Source organism: Toxotes jaculatrix, chromosome 11 (genome assembly GCF_017976425.1).
Source record: "Toxotes jaculatrix isolate fToxJac2 chromosome 11, fToxJac2.pri, whole genome shotgun sequence".
NCBI classification, from domain to species: Eukaryota; Metazoa; Chordata; class Actinopteri; family Toxotidae; genus Toxotes; species Toxotes jaculatrix.
The window spans coordinates 23156505-23183219 of record NC_054404.1 but is presented as its reverse complement, the minus strand read 5'-3'; the positions used below and the strand labels follow the sequence as shown (position 1 = coordinate 23183219).

The window sequence follows — 26715 nt, the reverse complement described above, 5'->3', positions numbered from 1 at the left end:
CAGAGAGAGAGAGAGAGAGAGAGAGAGAGAGAGGGAGGGAGGGAGGGAGGTGTGGAGTGAGGACAGGATGCAGGCAAGTGAGGAGGCAGAAGGTAAAAAGAAAGTTGTCTATACTAATGTCTAAAACACAAGACAGCTCATGAATCCATAGTCCTTACAACAGGCCGCATGCCTTTGACTATTTCTGTAGCCACACAGTCACAAATCCTCTTGCTACAAAATCCTTTAGTTGATCATGTAGCCAGCAAAACTACATTCTCCTTCCTCCGTCCTTCACGCGGTGACTGCGCCTGCAGTGTATTAGCGCTGCTAACCTGAGCGAAGATCTTGTTGAGCCTCATCTGCTCCGCCAAGACGCTGACGTTGTGAAAGAGGTGAGGCTGCATGTGGCTCCACATGTGAGGAAACCACCAGAAGTCCATCCTGTGCTGCAGCAGCATGTCGTCTCCCTGGTCCTCCTCGTCAGTACCTGAAAAAACACACACACACACACACACACACACACACACACACACACTTTAAACCAAATTACTGTGGCTTGATCCACATTAAATGCTGTTTCTATGTCAGTCTGCTTCTGCTCTCAGTTACACACTCACTCTGGCATTATGTTATCGATTCCAACCAGCTCCACACAGAGAGAGAGAGTGAGATTTTTAATGAGTGAATGAAATGGCGCTCCTGTGTACTTAGTACTGGCAGATATCCCGAGCTGAAGTATCTGAATCAATATTGGTAACAATTGAACCATTATCCTGATCTGTTATTGGTATTCACTACAGGTAAAACTGTTTTTTTTAATAGTTTTATTAAAGCAATCTTTAATTGACTACGTAAATATGAGGTAGTGCTGGGACCTTTAAACATTGAATGAAGCCTTTACCCATTTTTAACTTGTCTTTTTACTGAAAATGATTACATTGCTTTGTGACAGTAATTTTGATTTTTATTATTTTTCTGTTTAATATTATTATGTTTATAAAATTTTGGTGGAAAACAAAATTGGAACCTATCACAAGAAACATGCTGGGACTGAAGGTGAGAGGAGTACACCTGTGATTAAGAGGTTGATTAATGTGAGGAAAGGGAAAAAGAAGAGTGCTTGCCCCTCCCTAACTACCACTGAGGTGCCCTTGAGCAAAGCTTTTACTCCCCCCCCCCCCCCCCCCAACTCCGCAGGTGTGTGAAAGTGTAGATCTGTGCATGAACAGGGCCTCCCAGACAACACCAATCAACTCTCAAAACACACTGTGCTGTGATTGGTTCCTGTCAGGCCTGGCACATCTCCAATGAGTCTGTTCTCCTAAAGTTTCTGAGCGAGCCTCAGACCTCAAACCAATCACAGGAGGTCAAAGTCCGGGGCGGGAGCTTACAGTCTGTCAATCAATACGTCAATGTGCTTCTGGTCTACTTTTCCTCTCACACTGAGGCTTCAAGCTAGTACTGCTGGAAGTAGCTGCTGGAAGATGTCTCTATGGCTGACTCACAAGCTAGTAAGATCCCGACTGCCCCCCCACCCCACCCTCCCCTCCTGCCTTTGGAGGACATACCTAGCAAGTAAATTTCCAGAAGCATTTTGGTCTGACTGCACCACTAGCTGAGACACTGCACACACTACAGGGATGTAGGTGAAGGGCTGAGTGGAGGATAACAGAGCAGGAAGAGGGAGGAGAGGGAGCAGTGGAGTAGTTTGCTTTAAATTCTCATGATAGCGCCGGCTTGATTTCCAGAACCGGCATATAAATTAACTACAGCAATGAAAAAAAAAATCAATTCTTACAGCGACAAAGGCTTTTGAGTTAAAGGTGAAGGTACCGATGATCATTCCTGACGAGTGCTGCATTGTTGAAACTTTCCTCTTTACACACACACAAAGGCAAAGCTCCACAGCTGTATAATAAGAGGATGCTTCAGATGTTTCATACCTGTGTGATAAAACTTTCCAGAAAATCCCAAGTTGAAGGTGAAGTTAGGGACCAGCGCTCTCAGTTTGTTCTGGGTGTTGAGTAGAGCCTGTAAAAGGAGGAAAAATACACACACTAAGTTCACACTAAATGACAACATCAAGTTTTTACTCATAGTTATTCAATAAAAAACTTAAACAGTCCTGTTTTTTTTTTATACTCATATCCTTATTCTGATTTGTGTAACCTGCAACCCACTGTACAGCTCCGTTCTTTGCTCAGGAAGGAGAGGGGTGAAGAGGTGAAGGGTGTTCGGAATAAACTTTACAAAAGAGACCACATAAAACCAAGCCATACGGAGGCTAAACAGTTCTTAAAGCCAGCATCTAATAAACATAAACTCTACCTCCTTCATAATCAGCGGCTCAGTGGCAGAACTCTGCATCACTAAATGAATGCAGCCATTCTCCTGATTAGCCTGGCCATATCCAGCTGCTGTTTGAGACTGGTTACGCTCATTTTTCTCTGCCCAGTGTTGGGGTGGGTGTCATACCTCATGCGGTGACAATTTGTCAGATCTTTCCTAAGTGCGGCAATTAACGATATAAAAGAGCACGAGAGTGCCATTAATATACGTCTCCTTAGTGCTAATGCTAGCTTTTTACCTGTACAGACAGCTGACGCAAACTTAATTCAATATTCTCACAATTTATCAGATGAATCATTCATTTCCACCCCAACCTCTTTAAATATATATTCACATAGCGGGTTTACACAATTAAAACCTGCATACACACAACTCTGATAACCTTTTCCAACTCCCGTGGGCTTTTTCCTTTTTTTTTTTTTTTTGTAAACATGTTTTTCTAACTGCAGGGGCCTGTAGGTTTCAGTTCATTTCAGCTATCAAAATCCCTTTTACAGCTTCTTCTCTGAAAACACCTGCTGTAGTCAAAAACAACACTAAGACGCCACACAGAGAGTGAACCAGAACCGTGGTGTGCACAGAATGACACTATAGCTCACCCACCTCCACGTCTGACACCTTCATACGGGTTCCTTCCTTGCCGACAAATATATCATCCACATCCACCAGGATGTGGCGGTCCAAGGACAAGCAGAGCCTCTTCCCCGTCAGGTAGGCGATGGCATCTACAAACACCAGCTTGTGAAGCCAATAGTTGAGATTGTTCCCAAAGAGAACTCTTTGAATGCCATCATGGAGCCCCAAGTCCTGGACCACCGTCGCATGGAGGGCCCGCAGGGGGCTGGGTCCAAAGTGTGCCAGCGCCTCAGAGGACTTGGTGCTGGCCAGAAGCACTGGTTCGTAAGTAGAGTGGTTGGACTGGAAAATGGTCCAGTCATCCCCTGGTAAAGAGCCCTGCTCCACCTGGTTGGGCTTGGTGATGTAGAGTAGAGGAGCACTGGGATTGATGCGGTAGTCCCTGAGTCCCAGGTGAGAGTGTAGAAAGAGGGGGAACCCTTTGAGCTGCGCGCTGAGGAGAGAGTTTTCATTAGCTTTGAAGAAGCCAATGACACCTACTCCATACTCAGCACAGTACTTGTCCAGCAAGTCACGGTTCCACGCATCCAGATTGACATATTTCAACACATTTTCATAGATAATGAGCGTGTAGCGTCCACGGTTACGCTCTGTCAGCGTGGGCATGTCACCTTTACCAGGAGCAATCTCTGTCCGGTAGTGGAAACGGCTAGACTCCAAAATGGCTACAATCTCCTGGCCCAGCTGGGAGTAGATGCTCTCTACAAACACCAGAACTACAGGCTCTGTCCTGGAATTGTCCACCGCCTTCACCTGTCGTAGTCGGCCCTGACGCGGGGGGAGGAAAAGCGGCGCCCTCTGGACACCTGGCCCTCCTCCAGCGGCCCCAGTACTGGCTCCTGGTGACATCCCTCCTCCTCCACCACAGTCACTGAAGGGTAAAGGAGGGGCCTCCTTGATTTTGGGGCTGTTGGAGACATAGTACGCTAGGAAGGCCATGGACAGCAAGCAGAAGATGATCAGTGCCAGGATGAGGCGGTGAAGCTCCAGCTGGCGGACTCCTCGCATTAGCTTCCACACACCCAAACCTGCACCTACCATGGTGTTGGAGGGGAGCGGCAGGACTGGGCAGCGAGCAGCAGCGGTGAACAGGCAAAGAGAGCAGAGAGGTGGAGCAGGGGTGAGAGGAGGGGGGAGTGGAGAAGGAAGATCGAGCAGTAGATACTGGCACTAAGCTGTGCTGAGGAATAGCCATTTACACTAGGTCACCATGGCCAGCATCATCCATTACCTGCTCTACTCGTCTGGCTCTGCTGCACAAAAAAAACCCACTCAGAGGACTGAGTGGAAGGAGGGAGGACAGATGGATGGAATGTAAAACTCAGGTAGATTCAAAAGGGACAAATTGAGCCTGGTGGAGTAAAAGCTATCACCCAAACAGGTGACCTCTGTCTGAGGACCAGCTGGGTCCAGAATATCTGGTCCAAAGTTCAGCCTCAGCTGTTTGCTGCTTGGTCTGTCCTCTCTTTCAAGCAGCTGCGCAGGTGTCTCTACATGTGGATGTGTCCTTCTGCCGAGTAGCTTGTAGCTCGGGTCGTCTCTCAGCAGCGGGAGTGTCTGTGCCGGTGGTCTGTGCTTTGGGGCCGAACCCCCTCGGGCCACCTAGCCTGGACATCCCCAAAAAAAGACACCTAGAAGAAGAGGGGAGAGAGGGTAGGTGAAGGGGATGAGGAAGGACAAGAGGAAAAAAAGTAAGTTTTCAATCAGGAATCATTTCATGTTCTCATTTATAGTTAAGAGTTATCTTTGGATGAAAAAGTCCCAGTCATTTCTACACAGATAATGAGCATATAAAGTACAGTGTGTCCACATCTAAACATGTTAGATTAAACACATAAAATATCTAACGGAAACACAACAACAGGACAATGCCTCCACACAAAGAATGTGCTCTAACACACACAGAAGCCTGAAATCAATCCGAGGTCTCAGGAACGATCTGCTAATGAATGTACCCATTTACTGCACATAATTCAAAAGAACATTATTAAATCATCAAAGATTCACACAAACACAGCTGCCTTCATGATGACCCTGAGGACATACCGAGCCTCAGAGTGTGTGTCTGTGTGTGTGTGTGGTCCTTCAGCCACCACTGTTATTCTGGTGCGAACGAGAGAGAAAGAATTTGCGTTGCTTTGTGTGGGAATAGTAACCATGTGCGTGGGCGTGTGCACATGCATGTCACCTCGATTCTTTTGGCTCTCTGTGCTAATTAAAGGAGCTCCCGGCAGCATTTGGAAGCGGAGTACTATGAGGCGTAACACACACACACACACACAGACACAGACACACAGACACACACAGAGCAGACAAAACCACGGTCAGCAGAAGGCCCATGCAGTGAATCAGCTACTGTTTGGGCCTCAATTAAAGTTTTGTGGTGGTCCCAGAGCTCAGTGTGTGTGTGTGTGTGTGTGTGTGTGTGTGAGTGTGTGAACAGACTCTGGATTGTGTTGGCAAAAGACTGAGGTGATGGGTACAACTTTGAGAATGGACACACACACAGGATAACAAACCATTTAAACCATCTGAGACACAGTTTGTCATCTCTGTAAAACACTTAATTGTTAGAGACAAGGTTGCTGATGTTAGTGGTCTCAACAAAGAAAAGTGATATGCTCATAAACTTGAAAATAAACTTAAACATGCTTGGGATGGGAGGTCCCTTCACTCATTGTTATTTTTGGTAATGCGGGGACACATGAATGAAGTAACGCTATGAGGAGCTATGTTGTTAAACAGAAACCTGGAAGACATGCTGTTTGAGCATCTTTGAATTGAACAAAAGGGGACGTTTTTAAAACCGGGGCTGGGTTCAGATGATCTGCAAGTGAACTGTTATAGGAAAAGAAATGAAACCAACTCTTCAGCTGTTTCAGTGGCCATAAGTAGCTGCCAAGTTTATTATCTCCCATAACAGCACAGTGTCGGATGGAAAGATTAACATGATTGTTTTTGAATTCTTCTGGCCACAGTTCAACTGGAGGAAAAGTCACAGGGCCACCTTCACCCTCAGACATGTTAGCAAAAGTTTGCTTGCAGTTAATCTGACAATTCATTCAGTAAACGCCTCCTAAACAAAAATAAATCAACAACATATTATAACAATATGTATTTATGTTTTTCCGTCTGTTCAGCCTGGCTGACTGATCGGTCTGGCCGTAGTTAGTAGGGACACCCTGACAGGTCAAGGACAAACTATTGTAATGGATGAATTCAGTGAATGAACTGGTGTGTGACAGCGCTGGAGGATGAATGGAGTCAGGGGTGTGTAGTGTGTGTGTGTGTGTGTGTGTGTGTATATGCAACTTGCCAGCACTTGGATCTTCGCATTGTGACCGTGCTCATGTGTTTGAGCTGGCGTACACACTTTGTTCCACACAAGCACACAGCTCTGACTTTACACCCTCACATGAATACTCTAAAGCTGCAGGGCGTACTGCATACATGCTGTCTCCAGGATTTTACCTCCCATACTTAATGAAGCAGAAAATAACATTTATTCTACAGTGATGACAACGAGAGTCTCACAAGCTGAACCTGAGAACAGGAGAGGAGGAGTTCATGCTGGTTTCTTCTGCCTGATGCTTAAGCTCCACCTGCCCTGGTTAAATACAAAGCTGAGGATGTGAGCAACACAGCAAACCCAGCGGACAGTTGCACTGCTATCACCGAGCTCCATCAATGATTCATAAACAAGGCTATACTAACGCACAGGTTCCCTTATGTATTGTACGTTACTGCCACTCTTGCTTGTTACCTCAGTACACACACACACACACACATACGGGACACAGCTATCATGCTCGGTTCACCTTGTGTTTACTGAGTCGTTTCGGGACAGTTTTTATTTTTTAGGGGAAAAAAAGAAAATCTGTCTGAAACGATGGGAAACTATGAAATAAAAATAAAGAGGCAAAGTGCACTGGACACACAAGTAAACCGTGTGAAATTTAGCTTAAAGTCGCGACAGTCTACAGCCTCAAAATGATCACACAGTGGAATCAACACATCTAACATTCCCACAAAAAAATGGAGCATTCACTTAGGTAGCAATTACTGCAGAGCTGTAACAATAGACTGGGTCTTATTGTTATGCCCAGCCTCTGTGTGGAAGATGATTCTCTGTCGCGTAGCATCTCAACTCAACCGAGGGTACCAAGTAGTAAATTTTCATACACACAGCCACTCCCTGTCTGAGGCCTACGAGCGCTGCATAATGAAACGCCAGGCATAGACAGACTGATGGGTTGAAGGTGAGGTGGAAGGGGGGGGCGGTGGATGATAAATGTAGTGTGGGAGGCTGGGGGGGGGGGGGCCGTGGTCATGATGAGCATCTGCTGTTGAATGGAACGCTGAGTAGAGATGAACACTTCCTCTGAGATCTACAAAGAACAGCAGCAACAGCACAACCAGCACTATGGAGGACATGAACATCCACACAGGTGTATGGAGACCGAGTCATTAGCTGTAGTACCAAGTTCATAATGTGGTGTTGAGCAAAAAGCTGTCAGATCCTGCAGGGGGGTGGGGGGGGGGGGCATCAAGGGGTTCAAGAGGTGATCGTGGTAATCTGCCCATCAGGTTTGGATATTTCACAGTCACGCTGATTAGATGTTCTGTAGCAGGTCAGCTTCACCTCTGCCTGTGGTCAAAGTTTCATCATAGCTTAGGAGGACACACACACATACACACACACACACACACACACACACACACACACACACACACACACACACACACACACACACACACACACACACACACACACACACACACACACACACACACATGCAGCTCACACCACAGGACAAGTAACTCCTTTACTGGATTTGTGTTTGTGGACGCAGTGTTCATGTGGGAAGGCTGGTACCTACCTACGTAGGTGTAAGATCCAAAAGAGAGTGTGACACTTGTAATTAATAGTGAAGTGGGTAAGGGGTAAATCACACATGCACCCCTAACAGGATTAAAATGACTCAACAGCACATACAATGTTAAAAAAATACAAGTAGAGAAATAAATCTCTCGAATACACAATGGAATTCATTCAGCGGTCAGGTGAAGAGTTTCAAGGTCTTACAGATAAAGCATCTATAAGGACGACTGCAGCACAGGGGTACCTAACTGTTTACAGGTTTCAATGGAAGGAGCACACCGCTCAGGCTCAAGTACGAGGTTGTACAATAAGTGAATCATCCCTACGTGCTTTTTTTAAAATGTTCAGAGGAGGAGAAACTCGATTAAAGTAACCTTTAACTTACTTTTCATTCAAAGGTTATTCTAAAAGAAGCCAATCACTGTCAGGTCTGTTTAAAAGTGGGTTTGTTAAAGGGTTACGATTAAATGGCATCTGATCATAATCTCACACCTATTACCTACTAATGGAGCATGGTCACCAAGGATAGAGAGGTAAAATGTTGTTTGCCAGGTTTACGTGAGCTGTGAGCATGAAGTTTATTTAAAGCCTTGTGTTATTTCACTGTCAGTTCTCTGTATGACTCCTCAGGGATCTGCAGGCCTGAGTGTGACAGTGAGTTTAAAAAGATAAAATTAGCAAACTCAACAAACAAGCTTCACAACTATAGTTGGTAGCTCACATACAAATCATAAACTAGTAAATCCTCACGTTAATTATTAAGTTTCACTCTGCACTCACATGACACACTGGAAAACATACATGGTCTAAACATTTATGCTCATTAAGTGGTGCGGTCTCACCTGGACCAGGGGGCAGCAGGAGATCTGCATTACCTCAGCACAGCTAAAAGAATCTATCTTAATTAATCAATGATTTAATGCACCACCCGGCAAATATGCTCAGCGACCCAAATCAAACACACCCATCATGCTATGTGACAGGTGCACGCTAGGTCTGGCTACATGCTCGCGGTGGATCGTCCAGCAGAACCTCCGCCTTCAGGGAGACGTGCACCACTTTCTATGGCTGTGCTTTTTGTGTGGCTTTGCGACGCTTTCTTCTGTTAAAAGCGGCGGGTTATTTCATTTATAAAACCTCATACTGCTTGTTGCACCCGCCACAGTGTCCACAGCTTTATTTTCTTATGTCAGACATACTTGTTTAATTGTCTGAGTGTAGCCACAACATGACAGACCTGCTAAGGAGTCTGTTGACTGATTGACTGTGGTCTCTGCTACAGAAAAAGAGGAAAATATAAAATACCTTCCAGATGCAGTTGTCTGAAACAATCAGCGTATACCATCAGGTGACAGTCTGCTTTCTGCAGCTGTGTGATTCCTTCACTACACAGGAAACCTGGTTTCTCTGATCAGAGTAGTGGATCAGAAACCTCGTTTCTCCTGCTGGATTTGCTTGCGTGGCTGGTAATGTGCTGAATGTGAAGGCCTGAAGCATTTTTGGGGGGGGGGGGGGACTAAAATAGTGTTGGTGAGCATTATGTTGACAGCTAATATTTTGTTCACACCACTAAAATATTAGGTGACTAAAATATTTAACACCATCCAACTTAGAATTCAACTCCTCTGCCATGTTGCGGTTAGTAGTAAACATTTCAGACGACTGAGACGCTTCAGTGATGTCTAAAGTCAAAGGAAAAGTGAGCTGACTCACTTGGACTGGCTTTCCCTGCACTGTCACGGGACCTTCAGCTCCACATAGCTGGAAACATCTGAAACGAAGAGGAGGAGACACAGATCAGTCAGAGTGAGAGGCTATAAAACACAGAGGAAGCAGCAGGAGACAACTGTTTTCAGAGTGAAATATTGTCTGTAATAAAAGCAGAGTGATGATAGTTTCACAAACAATGCCAGAAATAGTATTTATCAATTAATTTCATTCAAAGAACAGTTTTATTATACAAACATTAGCAGTGAGAGTGCGGCTCAGACCTTCTTTGAGGTTAAAGCCTCCACATCACCGCTGCCTTACACAGTGATTACTGTCTGTCCAAGCCGTTTACATTCATCCATTTTATTATCTGAATCATCTGAATACCACAACATGTTAAACCACTGGAGAGACTGTGCATGTCAGCTGTGATGGTCTGTGCTAAAGACAGGAAAAATGAGTCAGCGAGAGGCTGTTTGTGGCTTTACACCTTCATTTAAGTTAACGTTTCAAGTACACGCCAAGGATTTTAACTGAAATGAACGTGGGCTACATTTGTCAGAACAGTAACTGTCAAGACTGAAACTTCCAACCAGGTTAAGTGACACAGTGCTGTTCTGCCGGGTGCTTAATGTAACAACGATAGATGCCGCTCTTTCTCGTGCCGACAACTGAACCAGGACGATGCTTCGCCTTGTTTCCACCTGTCTGGATAATCACATCTAATCCAGCGCCTTCATTTGCACCTCATATTAACAAGCACCCTGATGCTCTCAATGCTGCCTCTCCACATTCAGAGTAGTTATGTGAGCTGGTGGAGCAAACATACGGCCCGTTGTAGATGGAGGGAAGCCATGGCATGGACGGGCATGATTCATTTTTAAACTCATTACTTATAGCTGTTACCAGGCATCTCATTCTAGCAGGAAGAAACTTAAGATGACTTTTCAGTTTTCTTAAGGTCATACTCACCATATGGACAGCGTTTCACGCCTGGCTGAGATCATAACACGAGCCAGACCATCTGCACATATGCTCTGGACTGTCCCGTCGCATTCTGATTGCAGTGCACGCCGTGTGCGTTTACACCTGCATTCGCATGTGTTTTTCTTTATCCACACTGGGTATCCAGACACAAGCTGCATGTTAATGCCAAGCTCTGCACACCCGTGTTACCCCTGCACAGGTGCTTTCACTTATTGTGCCTGATTAGACCTTTTTTTTCTCCAGCTCGTGTGGTTGTTTGCAGATGGTGCTCGACTGACATTTCCCCTCACACTCCTAGCTTTGTTGCACCTGTTAAGGTGGGGCCGCTTACACCTTTAGCTTTCGTACTGACAAACGTCGTCTGATGAGCTCACCCCATTTCCAGCATAGCTCCGTCCAACTAGCTAGGTTATTTTAATTGGATTGAAGAATGACTTGCTGCATCAAGTAAGAAGGAAAATCCAGTGTTTTACAGACTGGGTACAGCGTCTACATTAGCTCTGAGCCCAGGCCAGCTGCTTCCTCTTCTGCCCCTTCTATCAAAGCTAACAGCTTTTCTTTCCTTCACTGTTACTTAGATTTGGCATCACAGTCTTTGTTGTTCACCTAAGTTCTCTCCATTGTGTTATTTTATCTGTTTTAAGTTTGTAAGTCTAGATCATTATGTTGTTTTCCCAAGACTGGTGATGTTCTGTACTTCTGTTACTGTCAACAAATGAAAACACCGAAATCAACAGTTCTCTACTCCACCTCCCTAACACGATGCTCAAACAGGGGGAAGTAGTGCATTTGTTGGGGATTATTTCCAGCGGCGGATTAATCCACATTTGGTGTTCTAATGAGTATTTGGGGCAACAGGGCAGTTTGTGTGGGATTGAGTCAAAATAAAGTACAGAGTGTATGTTCATGATAATAAAGGGACACGTCACTCACTCACTTTTTAATAATGAGGCATGATATTGGCTGCTAAGTAAGAAAATTAAATTAGTTATTGTTGCGATAATGGAATTTCAGCTGATTATTACGTACGAAAATGTGGCCTCAGAGCGGGGACGCCTCATTTTAACCTCTGTGTCCGTCTCTCTGCTCCCTGTCAGTGTCTGGTTAAATGAGGGCAGGGATGAGCTCCCCATGCGCTCTCTCTCTCTCTCACACACACACACACACATACATACACACCCACGCACACATATAAAAAAGACCCACTGACAAACCCAAACTATAGGTCCTCTGAGCCTTCCCAGAATTCTGTGCTGCATTTAAATCAGATTCTATTGAAATCTGAGGAAACAGACAATTTCTGCAAGGCCAAAATAAATGACTAGGCCAAGCTGTTTGTTTTCTGGGGGCATTTTCTCTGTACTGGGAAAACAAAGAACTGTAAGAATCATAAGAATATTTTTATTTTATGTTTTATTTTGTGCTTGTGCTGTTATGGTGTGTTTTGTGTGCGTTTTAAGAATCACTGTATCTGATACTAAAGCTTAATGACAAGGAAGTTTGGGGCTGTTTGTTTGATTGACAGGTGTCTTGGCCAATTATTGGTCAGTTGTGGTGGCCGGACATCTGTGTCTTATTCCTTACTCCAACCTGAAAATGGGACTATCCAGTAGCTTAAATGTTTAGCAGTGTGTCTTCAAATTACAACAGTCTTGGGGCCCAGTCCTGGTCTGTGCAGGACTATGACGTCATCTTTATGTTTGTGCAGATTTCCTCTCTACCGTTGTTTCTTTCTTGCTTTCTCCTGGAGATGATGAAGAGGCTGAGGAGCAGCGGAGCACCTCCTCCAGCCTGAGGAGATGTGCAACAGCCCCATTAATTGTTAGGCAGCCCGAGTGCTTTAAAGTACGGGGTCCTTTCATTACTGCAGCCTGATGTGGTGTTTCCACCTGTAATTTTGTGAATTTTTACCCAATTGTCCTTCTAAATCCCATTTCAGCCCAAAGACACAGAAGGAACTCTGCCTTACATTTAGATTTCTTTACTGTCCGGGTATGATGGCTGTGAGATGGGGATGTCAGCTACACTTCCTTTTGTAGATCTTTCCTGGCCACAACCTGAAACACTAGGTTGTTCACATTTTCACAAGTTCACCACAAAGACTAGTGCAGAAATGTGCATGTGCATACTTGTACTTGTGTGAACTGTTGGTGAGGAAACAAAAATAAATTGTAGGGTCACAAATCGCACAGCCGGTCGGTCAGTGCAACACAACAGCCCCGCCATAAATCCTCACTTCACGGGGATTATAATGTTCAGTCTTCATTGAATCTGTTTAAGAGGATGTTCATTTAATAGTCTTTTTGGATGCTGTCACTTGTGGAGCTGCTGCACTGTACTGGGTCACACTGAGAGGTGTTCGTAGTACTCTGTCAATCTTAATTTATATTAACGTGATGGACGAAACCTTAGCCCTAACCCATCAGACCCTAACGACTCACATGACGGCTCGGTGGGTCAACGACTCACGCGTGACCTCAAGGTTAAAGACATGGGAGTCCCCCATGGGTCTCACCCAAAAGACACCTTTTGAGTGAGAGGTGAAACTTCCTGAAGAACCACGAGGGAATCCAGCTGCCTTCATATAACACCATGACCTCACTCCATTAATGGGGAGAGGAGGGAGAGAAGCATGGGCTGAAGGAGATTGAGGAAGGGTAAAGGGTTAATTGAAGGAGGGTAGAGGGAAGGAAACGGTGAGGGAGACGAGGAGGAAAGAGGAAGTGGGGGAGAGGTGAAGAGGGGAGGAGCTACTGTTGTCCAGACTGAAACAACCATCAGCCTCTTTTATCTTACTGCTGCTGCCACATTTGTTTTTCCTGTTTTCTACTTCATCTTCTTCTTCACAGTTTTGGTTTATGAAATTAACATTACGCCACTGCTCTAAAACAATGCCCTGTGAGTAATGTTCCATCACGGCTGGGTTTTCTTTATCAATGACCAGTCAATGATTCAGGGAACTGTCCACGTTTCCTCACGGTTTGAACCCGTCCAGTTTGTCTCCATTTCATTATCTGCTATTAAGACAGCAAAACAGATAAAGGGGAAGCATATGTCCCTGTGATTTTATAGTTGTGTCGCTGCCATTGCTTAATATAACAGCTGTGAGTTAACATAGCCGTGAATTGCTTCCAGCTCACTTCATGTTGATGCACCTGCACAAACAGTTTAGCCAAAGCTACGTTCACGGTGCATCTCTTCACCAGTGGCAGGAATCCCCTCGTTGCTTCTGGGTACCAGCTGAAGCAGTGTAGGTAGACTGGAGTCTCCTCAGTAAACTTCAGAAGTGAAGTGAGTTTTAGATCATCTAACAGACTCTGAAACCCCCAATCCAATCATTTTGGTAACTTCCTGTCCGCATACACACTACGTTGTTTGAAGCACAGTGATGCTGAAAATAAAGCTGATCAAAACCCAGTCTTGTTTTTACTGAGCTCTGTGTTTTATTTCCACCTCATCCTCCTCGCGCTGCAGTGCTGCTCTGCTTTACCACAGACCGGCTCAGCAACGCAAGAGTTTAGCTCTTTGTGCAGGTGAAAATCAGAACGTGTGAATGAGATAAAAAGATTTGGTCACATTAGTTATCAACCCTGCTCTGACACCTGAGTTGGCAAAATACACAAATGCTCAAAACTCAGACTGTAATAGATCAGCTATTACTTTTCTCTTATTCATAAACATAAAATTTTCATTCGTATCATATTAATAATTTAAGCTTTGAGGTTTTGAATCTTGACCTTCAGCGTCTGGATCAAGTAGCTTCAGATGCACATTCATCGACGTTTCACTAAGTATCAGTTCTGACCCGGTATCAGCAGATACTCAATATTAAAGGACTCAGACTGGGATCAGGGCCCAGGAAAAAAGTTTGATCAGGACATCGTATAGACTGCTGTTGACGCCAATCGTCTTTAGCTTTTCTGTCCTTGCATCGCTGCTATGCCTAGCAGTCCCCTCTGAGTCTTTGGCGCTCTGTGGCGTCGTGTGAAAACATGACGTCAGTGCATCCCCTCTGTCCCCTTCGCTCTCTTCACTTTGACGTCTCAGTTGGAGCACAGAGAATCTCTCCTGCAGTTCAAGCTCAGCCCTGCAGGGAAACACATCGCCTCAGCAGCTCCCCTCCAGCTCAGCACTGATTAACACTCATCTACACACTGCACGCTGTTCGTTAGCAAACCACTTCACTTCACCCTCTGTGACAGTGACAGCCACATGGTGCTTATAATAACTATGTGCTCCTCGGTCTTACTTTGAGGGACTGTCTACCAGCAGGGAAAAGAGGGACGGCTTCACCCTGACAAGTCCCATATTTGTGGGAAAGGTTCGTCCACCAAGCACAACCCAGTGATTTGGCTTAAGTAGACGCACGCCCACACAAGTACACATCAACTACTCTTCTAAACACCATTATCTGTCAGTTTACACAGACGGGCCAGTGAGAGGACATGTCATCTGTATCTGCCAGAAATGTCCAGCGGTCTGCTTTATGTTTCTAGACATGTCCCGAGCCTAATCTACAGATCAGTATCAGGGCTGAGGCGTATCTTAATGTTTCAGTATCGGGATAAAAATAAACCCAGTCAAGTGTCAGTCCTCTCTTTACCTCAGTCTGCTCGTGTCTGAAATGAGAATTTTTTTTTGTCATCACTGAAATCACTGCACACAGCAGATGTGTGCCAAGAAACAGTCACAGCCAGTAACTCTATCCACACCTCAACCAAAAAAAAATCACAAAACAGTTCGTCAGTATTTGTCATGTCTTCACAAGGCAGAAAGAGCTGGTGTTGTTCTGCAGTGCTGGGAGGAAGACGAGGCACCACGCAAACACACTCCACCGTCGCACACACACACTGTGGGGGTATGCTTTGCGGCCGTGCTATGATTTATTTACACACGGGTAGGCAGCCAAACAACAATCTGTTAAACACTGTGCTATATTAGAAATGTACTATTTATGCCTCCTCTGCATTTTACACGCTGTTCTGTTGTTAGTACAAAGTCTGCAGAGTGCAGCGTTTGTGTTTGAAGTTAACAAAGACTGAGAAACTGATCGCTGCATCCTTCACTGCTACTTTCTCTCTGCTTCCAGAGCTCCAGCTGCTTCTAGCTAAAAACGCAGTGTGACATTATGAAATATTCTAGTATCAAATGGAGCTGAGCTAGGCACACCGAGTATGATTATTATTATTATTATTATTATGCCAAACTTATCTGCTTATGAATTTATCTAGATCATTACAGGAAAAGAAAATTATCACAGCATTAAAAAAAAATGCTTAAAAGGTGTTGCTGTGCAGTGTGTGGTCAAAGTGAGAGGGATGGTTATGTTGATGCCTTTGGCATCAAACCTAATACACTCAGTGTCCACTTTATTAGATTCATCTACATAAACCAATAAAATGCAGCCTAATAAACCAGCCCTGCAGTAAACCCTTCCTACATGCAGGCTGTACTGCTCAGTTTGTGTTGTTGAAATACTGATGGTCACTGTGGAGGCTGCAGTTTGTGGTGCTGTTTATACTGAGAGACTGCTATGAATGAGGTGGACATAAAAATAAGTCTCATCATCAATTAGTCAAATGGCAGAAAACGTATTATTAGTTTAAACACTAAATGTTTGGCTTAGATAAGATCCCAGATTAATACACTGATTAGCAGTGGATATTAAAAGCACAGGTCACATTATCAATAAGATCGGACAGAACACAGGCCGACTGCTGCCTTAGCATGTCTCAGAGTAGCATGTTCACCCATATGGGTCACAATGGGGTAAAAATGAACCCATCTCTTCCACTACCTCCCTGCTGGAAAAAAAAAATACAACATCAAGCTGGGGTTGCATGTTCTGCTAGTAGATCAGCACAGTATTATACCTCCCAGGTTCTTGCTCACAATACCTAAATGCTACTAATGAGGTTATTGTGACACGCTGACATGAACTTCCTTCCTGTGTGAGCACAGATAGTGACTGTAGTTGGACTGTACCACAGTCAGACCATCAATTTTTTTTGTAAAGTAATTAATTCAATTACTATGACAGAGTTTAAGATTTAACCCATGTTCACCAACAGTTAGACAATATTTAAAATCCTTTGGTTTTACAAAGGATCTTTCTAAGCAGAATCATTATGTATAAGATCATAATAAAGCGTTATTTAATAGATTAATCAGTAATTAAAATGCTGGAAACCTATGCCAAATAAAAAATAAAATTACAACCACAACAAATGAGTGGAAATTGCCTATCTAGGTATATCCTGCTGCCTGAGCAGCTGAAACTTTGGGTACCTGCTCAAATTCCTGAAATCCTCTGTAAATTCAGAGAACAAAACAGAGACCGAGGTCACTGCTGAAGATAATCACTTCATTATTTTCAAGTGAAAACACAATTTAAGCTCCAAATATACCCTATACTTTAACCTTGCAAACCCGAGAACTGGCTCGATGAAGTAAAAAAAAAAAAAAACATTCCTCCAAACATTAAAAAAAAAGCATCTTTATGAAGTGAGGCATTAAATTGTAACACGTTCCCAAAGCCAGTCCCTGTGAGCCCGAGGGAACACAGAACAATCACACAGGCGGGGGGCAGAGGGTGCATGAGCGAGGCTGAGCGAAGCTTCCTGCACAAAGTATTCATTACAGCCTTACCTGCCCTGTCTGAACATGCTCTAACACACCTTCCTGGTTCACTCTCTAGGTACACGCTTACCACAGAAACCCCCAATAATGCCCTGAAACCACTGTTTCTGTAGACACACACACACACACACACACACACACCGCCTGCATGTTACCGCACAGTGTTCAGACAGACTGAGCTCATTTTGTAACACGGTTACCTTTGAAATATTTGTGATGTAGAACCAGGGTCAGTAACCTGCTGGTTACTGGTTCTAACACAGATACACCTAAAAATAATAACAGTGACTGGACTATACCAACACAGAAACCTGCATTCTGACTGACTGAAAGGTGTGTGCATTGTTTCAGATGAGCCCAGCGTTCTGACGTGGCTCCCTGATGAGTGTTTTAAATGAATACTCATGGCTGCAAAGCTACTGATGTCAGACGGTCATGGGCCATGATTTCTCTCACATGTGAGTAGAAAGGTGGTGTTTAGAATGTATTTTATCATTTCTAAAGACTGATAAAGATACCACCAACAGAGAAACACTGCAAATCTCTGAAAGAAATCCACGCTGGCATGTATAAAACCACCAGGAGTAAAACTATGAGGTCAAACTGAGAGCTTTAGAGCCACGGTAAACCACTTAAAGTCTCGATCAGATGGCTGCGTGTGTCATACAGAAGTGTGTTGGAAATGTATGAAGACAGACTCGCTGAGAACACTATCAGGAACACCACACTATTACTGGCTGGTTCCTCCCTTTGCTCACAGCCTCAGCCCTTTGTGGCACTGATTTCTCTGGTTCCAAAAGATGTTGGAAACCTTCCTTTGAGGTTCTGCTCCATGTTGATAGGGAGCAGAATCTACCACATCGTGTTCTACTGGATTCGGGGCTGGAGACTGTGGAGGCCTCTGAACTCAGTGTCATATTCATGAAACCAGTTGGAGACGACTTTAGCTTTGTGACATGGAGCATTATCCTGCTGGAAGTAGCCATTAGAAGATGGTGAACTGTGGCCATGAAGGGATGAACATGGTCAGCAACAATACTCAGACACACTGTGACATTCAGACTCCTCTGGCTCCTGCACGATCTCAGAGCCTTGTAATGTTTCCTCACAGAAGTTCAGGCTGGTGACTTTAAATGTACACTTATTTCTGCCATTTTGAACTTTGACCTGTGATGTAACAGGTAAAATGAAGTAGAAAGTTTGTTTGCTGTTCTCGGCCAGTCATTCAGAAGCCTGTAGCTCTGTTTGCTAACGCTGATCACAGCGTTTTTCACTCTGTCTGTCCACCAACATGTGGAATAAAGTTCATGAAGGAGAACTACGCTCTCTATCTACATAGCTGCACTGTGGAAGCAGTGGGTGGCAGATTGGCCTACCATCTGCAGCCTCAGCAGAAATCCACATTCATCTGTCCAGGTTTCCAGTCTTCATCTGTCCAGTTTTGGTGAGCCTGTGTCCACTGCAGCCTCGGGTCTCTGTTTGTGGCTGACAGGACAGGAACCTGACGTGGTCCATCCTCCTCAAGGTTGGATGAGTTGTTCATCCAGAGATGCATAAATCTCAGCCCGCCTGGCACCAACCATCATGCCATGGTCACAAAGATGTCTGATGTGAACATTAACTGATGCTCCTGGCCTGTGTCTGCAGGATTCCATACACTGCATCACTGCCACATGATTGGCTGATTGGATAACTGCATGAATAAACAGGTACACAGGTGTTCCTTAAAAATCGCTCAGTGAGTGTGTAAGCTATCATGACATTGGAGTGAGTCTTCTGTATACCACTGCTTATTTGTGAATAGAGTCAACAGAGCAGTTTGACTGTGCTTCACAAACACACAAAAATGTCAACAAATGATCTTCTTCTACTTCTTCAGTTGTTCTTTGCTCCAGGGGACACAGTCTATCACATTCAGACCATGTCCACACTAGTGAGGATTCATTTAAAACCACATCTCTGTCTCTCAGATCCGCTCACTGTTTCACTTCAGCCACTGAGGTGACACAGGTGTTATCACTGACACAAGTTTCTATTTATGTTCTCAGACGACTGTAACGTACTGAGAAAAGTTGGGCACACAAAGAACAAAATGACTTCCCTGTACTATATACCACAACAAACTTCAGTCTCCAAAATCGCAAGACCTGACTAAACACCTGGTCTCCACAAAAACTGGACATTGTAAGCTTTATAAAGGTGCATTCATAATATCAGGCCTGTTGTATTTGGTTACACGGTATTTGCCAGGTGCTCATGTTTGCTTGTGTCCATGTGTGCCCTGCTCCTGTTGCACTTTGATTCCAACTGAAGAGCGAGTGTGTTGTAGACACAGCAAATACGCAGAGACACACAGCAAATATACAGCAGATAGCAACCTGTGACACAAAGGGCTTTGTGTTTTGTGGTAGTGCAAAGACGTACGCCAGCAGCTCAACAACATGTTGCTGTTTTCCTGGTGTTCAAATGTGCTTTGTCTGTAACTTGGATGCAGTGTGAGAAATACTAGTTATTTCAGTGCAGTTTAAAAATAAAAAATAAAAAAATCAGATACCACTTGAAAGACAACAGGAACAGGAACTGCTGAAAGGCAGTATAAGATATCAGGACTGCCAATCAATACAAAAATCTATAGCTTTTGAGGAACGACGGCAGAAGGTGCTCAGCTAACTGACAAACACGCTGCATTTACTCTGACTACTTCACAATAAATAAGTAAACTTGTGTTTTGACTGTCAGATCCTTTTAATGTGAAGCTGCTGCAGTAAGAAACGTTCAGTTTGCATTAGCAGTAATTTAATACAGCACTTTTTTTCCCCAGGAATGTCGCCTCAGACATCCAGTTCATGACACTGCACTTATCTAAATATGGCAGTTCTTTCCATCAGTGGGCCATATGCCCAGTCACCATTGTGTTACCTCATTCAGCAATAGATAGTGACTTACCAGACATTTATTTAAATGAAAATCTTCAAGATTGCCACTTTAAAATCCATAACATTTAACAGTGTAACCAGAGGAATCAGGCGGCTCCATTTACCACAGGGCAGGGTTTTAACAGCCTCGCCCTCATTCACAAACACTATCTCCCTGTGAACCCCTGGGCCTTCCTCGTAATTATAAAGTGTTATCTCAGACATCAGTAATATGCTCTCAGGACAGAAGTGGGCCGGGGCCTACAGCTAAGCACTAATTGGGTCTCCACTCAAGAACAGAAATGAACAAGGCAGTCGTCAGAGAGGGGAATGTCACAAAGGGGAAATCAGCTTTTTATAGCCACCTCATTGTGGATGTGCCACTTCAGAGCCTCACTCATCATTTGAATTCTACCACAAAACCGATCATTAGAATGAAAAAAAAAAAAAAAAGGGTGGTTCATAATTTATTACTCAAAAACAGTTTGTCTGCTTTCTCACTAACTGGAGAGGGTGGTGATGACCTACATGAGAGTTTGTTGTTATGTTATGTTAGTTGGGCCTAATGATCCAGGACAAGGTTTCCTAAACATGGACTCACAGGCCTCCTCTCTTGATGGCTGAGTCTTCCTGCAACAGCGCAGGCTGATTTAAATGTGTTTGTTTTTCCCTGCTGGTGGGAGGGCTCTGCGCACGGCGATGTTGTCCGTCTGTGCGATGACAGGAGCCGACAGACTTTGGTCAAGGGCGAGATATCTCAACAGCTACTGGCGACACGGTCACAAAATTTAGTACAAGAGTCATGAGTGGTAGATGATTCCTGATGATTTTGAGCCTGGTTAACTTCTGTCCATTGAACTCAGAGTTTTTGTTGTTCTTTAAAACTAGGCTCACTCAAAGATGCAGGTTTACAGAGTGAGGCCCTCAATTCTGTAACGCAAACTGATGCATTGAGACCAAAAACACACACGAACAGCTGATTTGGTGTGTGCACGTTTAAGGTACCAGTGAAAAAACAAAATTTGATCTGGAAGCTCAGTCTGAATAACAGATCACAGGTCGGACACCAAAACACTGCACAGTGGGTTATATTACACTGCAACGAAACTCAATCGTCTGTCTTGATTATTGGCAAGTAAACTGTATTATGCTGTCTATCAGGACCGCCACCTGACCATGCGACTGAGGGACTGGATATAACAAGAGGTCATGAGACACTGCTTTACAGCAACATTCAGAGGCTTTTGGTGCACACTGACGCTTGCTATGTCCGAGAGTCAAAGTGTGATCCAGGGAAACAAATGCAGTGAGTGGAAACAGAATAGGCAGACTGTACGCTGCTCCCCTGCTGTATTGGTTTTATTCCCTTTCGTGCAGGAGATGTGCACATGACAGGAACTACTGAATGAGTATTCAGCCCACAATGAACCCATTCATCACTCTGCTCGAAATCAGAAAGGTTGATTTCTGCTAGTCACTGTCAGTCTGCTGTGTTGTTCCATTCAATTATATCACATCATAAACAAATAATGTTAAGTTTCACTTCTTTCTTTCAGTCCATGCATGCACTCGCACTCACGTGCACACACACGTATGCATGCTCTCTCTCTCTCTCTCTCTCTCTCTCTTCCTGTTTTTTTGTTTCTCTCTATCTCTCTCTCTTTCTTTCTCTCTGGCCAGTTAACAACTTCAAGTTTCAGTGTCAGCAAATGAAGTTTCCATCCCTCACTGAGACACTGGCTCACCAAGGTTGGACAGTGTCTGACCCAAATTCAACTCTGGCTTCAAAGCAGGGCTGGCTTATAAAGACAAACCATAAGTGTTCAGCTTAGTTTGGACTGCAGCATGAACACAATCCTTCCTGGAGCTTGTTTAGGGAGGATAAGAAACAGCAATATGCAGAGATTTCCATGTTACCATGACTAATCCCAAACTCAAGCCAAGATCATTGGAATACAGGGAAAGAAATGAACAAAATGATCAGTCAAACAGAGGGATACTTGGTCAAAGGTTACGTGAGCATAACAAAGAATTTGGTCAAACACACAGTGTCTGAATTCTGTCCCCACTCATCATTAGTCAGTAACACAACTATAACTTCACTCATGCATCAAACACCATCTGTTCTGGAGGTGGAGAATGATCCAGATAGCACTTATACCAGGCTCCATTCAACAAATCACTTTTCAGTTATTTCACTGTAATTCAGTGTAATCCTCACACACCACATCACTGACTGACTTCGTTCAGTGCCTGGTTTCTTCACTAAACAACACTGCGGAGTTGTAAAACAAAAAAAAGTCAGACAATAGAGATTGTTTTTTAGCTCCAGCAGTCAGAGCCTCAAGCGAAGGCTTGGAAGACGCTTTGTGTTTTGGATCAGCAGTGTAACTGTTTGAAGCCGGGACTGCAGCGAGCAGCCAGCGGCCACAGCATCCAGCGCGCAGCCCGGCCGGCTGCTTACCGACACAGCCCCCAGTCTGAGTAACGCAGTGTATCAAAACACTGCCTCAGATTTACCACTCCACTGGTGAATACAAGCGGTTGCACAAATTAAACACACTCATCATACCAAGGTGCCATTACACGAAGAAAAAAGAAGAAGAAGAAGAAGGCCTGAACGGCAGCATAAAAGAAACTGGGGAAACTTTATGTCTATAGCCAGCAGCCCGCCGTGGGCTGCAGCTAACATGCTAAGCTAGCTGTGAAGCAACAGTCTCACCAGACTGTCGATAATGTTAGCATAGCTAAAGCCAGCTTTCAGGGGCTCAGGGTGGTGGTCTAACCTGTACCTGTACCTGGGAACAGACCCGCGACCTCAGTCTTCTCTTTTCCGCGTTCTGTTACCCCCGCGGTGCTTGCAAATCCGTACCATGATCCCCAGTACAGACGCCAGTCCCCTAACCACTGAGAGAGCGCTACAGCTAGCTGCTGGGGGCTACCACAGATACTCTGAGGAGCAGCTTTAGCTCTGAGACGGTGTCACGACATGTGGGCTCTGTCGGTGATTTCAGACTCACCGGTGCTGGTTCTCAGTGGGCAGCGGTCCGAGCAGAGGAAGGGAGCACAACAAGTCTCAAACGTATGGAGTTAAAAGTCAACTTCAGCGCGTCGCTGCTCACTCCGCCATCTTGGTTCTGCTGGAGCCCTGGACTCAACCAAGTCTGGCATACCGGGGGGGAGAGGGGGGTTTAAAACGTAACCCCCAACATGATGTGTCTAAAGTTTGTTTTCACAGACTAAAGTCCAAAGGAGGACAGAGCATTGTCTGCTACTCGGAACAGAGTAAAGAGTGAAACTGTGTCAGTGGTAATGTTGCTCTTATTACTGACGAATCACCCCTGAACCCACAGTTACCGCAATGGTGTGTGTGTGTGTCTCAGCTACACGTTTATAACAGAAAGACTGGGTTACAACCTGAGTGAATAATCTTTACTCGGGTTCCACTTGATAGATTTGTCTGAACTTTCAACCAAATCTCATTGTCTTCATCAGCAAATCAAACTCAGGCTCAGGTGTCATCACATGACCTAAGTATTAAAATGCTGGTCACATGGTAACAGGCGGTTGTGTGTGTGGATGAAGATGGTAACCTCAGACTCGGTTCAGACCTGGTCTCTGGACCCTCTGTTGACCTTTGACCTCTTCTCTGAGGATTGGTCATTTTTTCCCTCCCAACAAATCTATCGAATGCATGTTCCACATCAGTCCAACATTCTTTTGCGTAAAGACATTCATAAAACAAATGCAGCCTTGTGTCTGTGCCAATATTACAAACTCCACGGAATTCACACACCTCGTATATTTTCTGAATGGGTTTGTTGTTCCTCTCTAAATTTGTAGGTAACAAAATATCATACATCAGATGCTTTGCTGCCTTGAATCAGTCTTAAAAACCTGATGTTACTAAATCATATATCGAGCTCTATGTAAAAACACGAGGTATGTAAGCATTTTGTTTACCAGCTGATACCAAGAAAATATGATTCATTCTTAAACTTTATATTTTTATTCTTCCATACTTTTATATTCTATCTTTTCTTTGTATTCTATGCGTTGGTGTTGACAGGTTTGTGTTAGGTGCTGACTCCTTGTGACTTGAGGTTTCTGGGCAGTCCAGCCGGGTCAGAGAGTTCCGGTATGATGCTTCTGGTGGTCCCTGTTGATATCATTATCCTTCCTGCTTCCTTCATCCATTATTTGTACCTGAGTGCCCCCCTGGATCTGCAGCAACCCACAGTTCAAATCAAGACATCTGCCTGTGTGGGGAGGTGAAAGACATGGGTGTTTAACGGGAAGGGAGGGGACAACAAAACATGAGGGATGCATTCTCATATCAAGGACTAAAAAGTCAGAATATTTAATGATTTTTTGGGGGCTGGGAGCCAACAGGTCAGTGATCAGCAGGTCACAGTCGCAGCTTTGATACTCTGATTTATTCTGGGTTTAATCACCCGGCATCCATGAGCTGACGCAGAAGGACATCTGATGATGGAGAGGCTTTTAAATTAAAACGTAATGAATAAACTTTATGTCACGTACAGTTTACAATCCATACAATTTCTAGTTTAACAGGGTTACGTTATTCTAAACTGATGTTTTGAGCCAAGACCGCTGAGTCTCTCCACTTTCTCTGTGCTTAATGCACACACACCTTAGCCTCCTGATTCCACTCAGGTAGTTCAGGTAGTCCATCTAGTTAATAGTGTGTGTAGAGGCAAATATGCTGAGGCAGCACAGTGTCTGCACAGTCCTCAGTGAAGTCTTGGATCTTCCTGCAGCAGCTGTCTGAGGTGAATAGCCCTCAAATCACGTCCTCTGATGTGATTTGACTTCCCCCTCGTTCTCACTGGTCCCCGGTGAGTGGAACAGAATCGAACCGCTCAGAGAAACCTGACAGATTCTCACAGCCTGGATTCAAGAAGTAATGTCAGCATCCATCAGCTCCTGTGCAGGCACAGACAGAAACCCCACCCCATATATATATATATATATATATATATATATATATATATATATATATATATATACACAGTATATATAAATTGATATATATCCACAAATGTCCAGGAACTGTCCTGTGGGCCCAGAGGATGATGGGAGGTGACATGTTCTGTGGTTGTTGACGTGACCACAGGATTCGTGCAGGTGTGGTGTTAAACGCGACACCTGCCTGTCTGAATCATTTGTGTACACACGGACAGCTGAGGCACCGGGCTGCGTGGCCAGCCATTTACTGATAAGCTACAGAACATTCATTGGTCCCCATCCACACGCACTTCGCTCGTGGAGAACGTGGAACACACTATGCACCGAAAGGTTTGAACTTGGATAATCTGTACTGTGAGTATAATATTTAATTAAAGCAGACACTAATGATTACGTTTGCATTATTAATAACCACTTTCAGCAGTTTTCTCAGTGCATCCACTTCACCAGCAGCAAAGAATGCGAACACGATCTGTGCTGAGGATGTGGGCTGGCAAACGGAAAATGTGTCCAGCTCACAGGCTCCAATTAGACAGCTGTTTTCTGACTCCTGTCCCAGCTGTAACTGCCTGTGTCTCACACCAGCCCAGACGTGGCTCAAAATCATTAAACATTAACAACTAAACACAACATGCTGTTTTTTTTTTTTAGGTGTCACAGTTTGTTATATAATGTCCTGTCAATACCACTGAAACATGATCAAACAGGAGACTGTGAGGAGGGAAAAGATCTGGCTTTCCTACACCTGTATCTGTCTCATATCTTAGAAATAAGCTATAGAAGCACATGTAAATATCATTTACATTTTCATTTCACTTGCCTTATTTACTGTATATTGATAAATAAACACATTTTATTTCTGAGCATATGTGCATCTGAAGTTTGTGCACATTTTTCATGTCTGTTGACTTTTGCCACGTTAGTGTTCCTGTACACTTTTAGAACCCAGACTGATTTGAAATAGAAGCTTCAATGCTTTGCCACAGAGCTCTTAAATCAAAGTGCACTTACTAACTGTTCTGGGAGAATAAAACCACATCTAATGGTCTTCATCAGCACATGGACATACTTAAGCTGTCATCACGTTTAAGTCTTTGATTAAAGGGCGAGTTTTAGTTTTAATGTCACTGCTGTACAGGATTTTGGTTCACAGGACTTTATGTTATGTATCCACAACTGATTGCAATGCAGGATCCTTTCCATTCAAAATCTGTATTTATACATTATTTTTCTTTTTCTTCATTTAAATCTAACAGTCATTCACCTTTGGTATTTTACACATTTGACTTGTAAAGTATTAGTCCCCAGTTTACAGCTACAGATGAAACAATGTGGAGTACAGCTGCCATGAATACCGTGGTCTATGAAAGCAACACACTGGGGACATAAACTACGCAGGGACATGCAAACTCCACCACGTCCTCCATCTCTGGCGGACTGTTTCAGCTCGATGTAGCTGTTGATGATGGTGATGAAAACAAAAAACACACAACACACAGGAAGAACACAGGCTGGTCCTGACTGATTGATGATCTGATTATTAATCCTGCTGCTCCCTCTTGTGGCCACTGCTGAGTCTGCAGGCAGCCTCAGGAACCCAGTGTGGTTTGACCTCTTGACCTGTGT

General features: G+C 44.2%; 1 protein-coding gene across 1 annotated transcript in view; it reads right to left on the bottom strand.

The window, feature by feature from the left end:
* Nucleotides 1-23251, bottom strand: part of ndst2a (N-deacetylase/N-sulfotransferase (heparan glucosaminyl) 2a) — a 30490-nt gene extending 7239 nt beyond the window's left edge. The window contains exons 1-5 of the mRNA XM_041049740.1: nt 23121-23251; nt 9563-9620; nt 2935-4598; nt 1926-2013; nt 315-469 (exon numbers count right to left, since the gene is read on the bottom strand). Of these exons, the coding sequence (XP_040905674.1) occupies nt 315-469; nt 1926-2013; nt 2935-4008 (1317 nt within the window). The 5' untranslated portion in view covers nt 4009-4598; nt 9563-9620; nt 23121-23251. The remainder of the gene's footprint in view (nt 1-314; nt 470-1925; nt 2014-2934; nt 4599-9562; nt 9621-23120) is intronic.
* Between the last annotated feature and the right edge of the window lie 3464 nt (nt 23252-26715).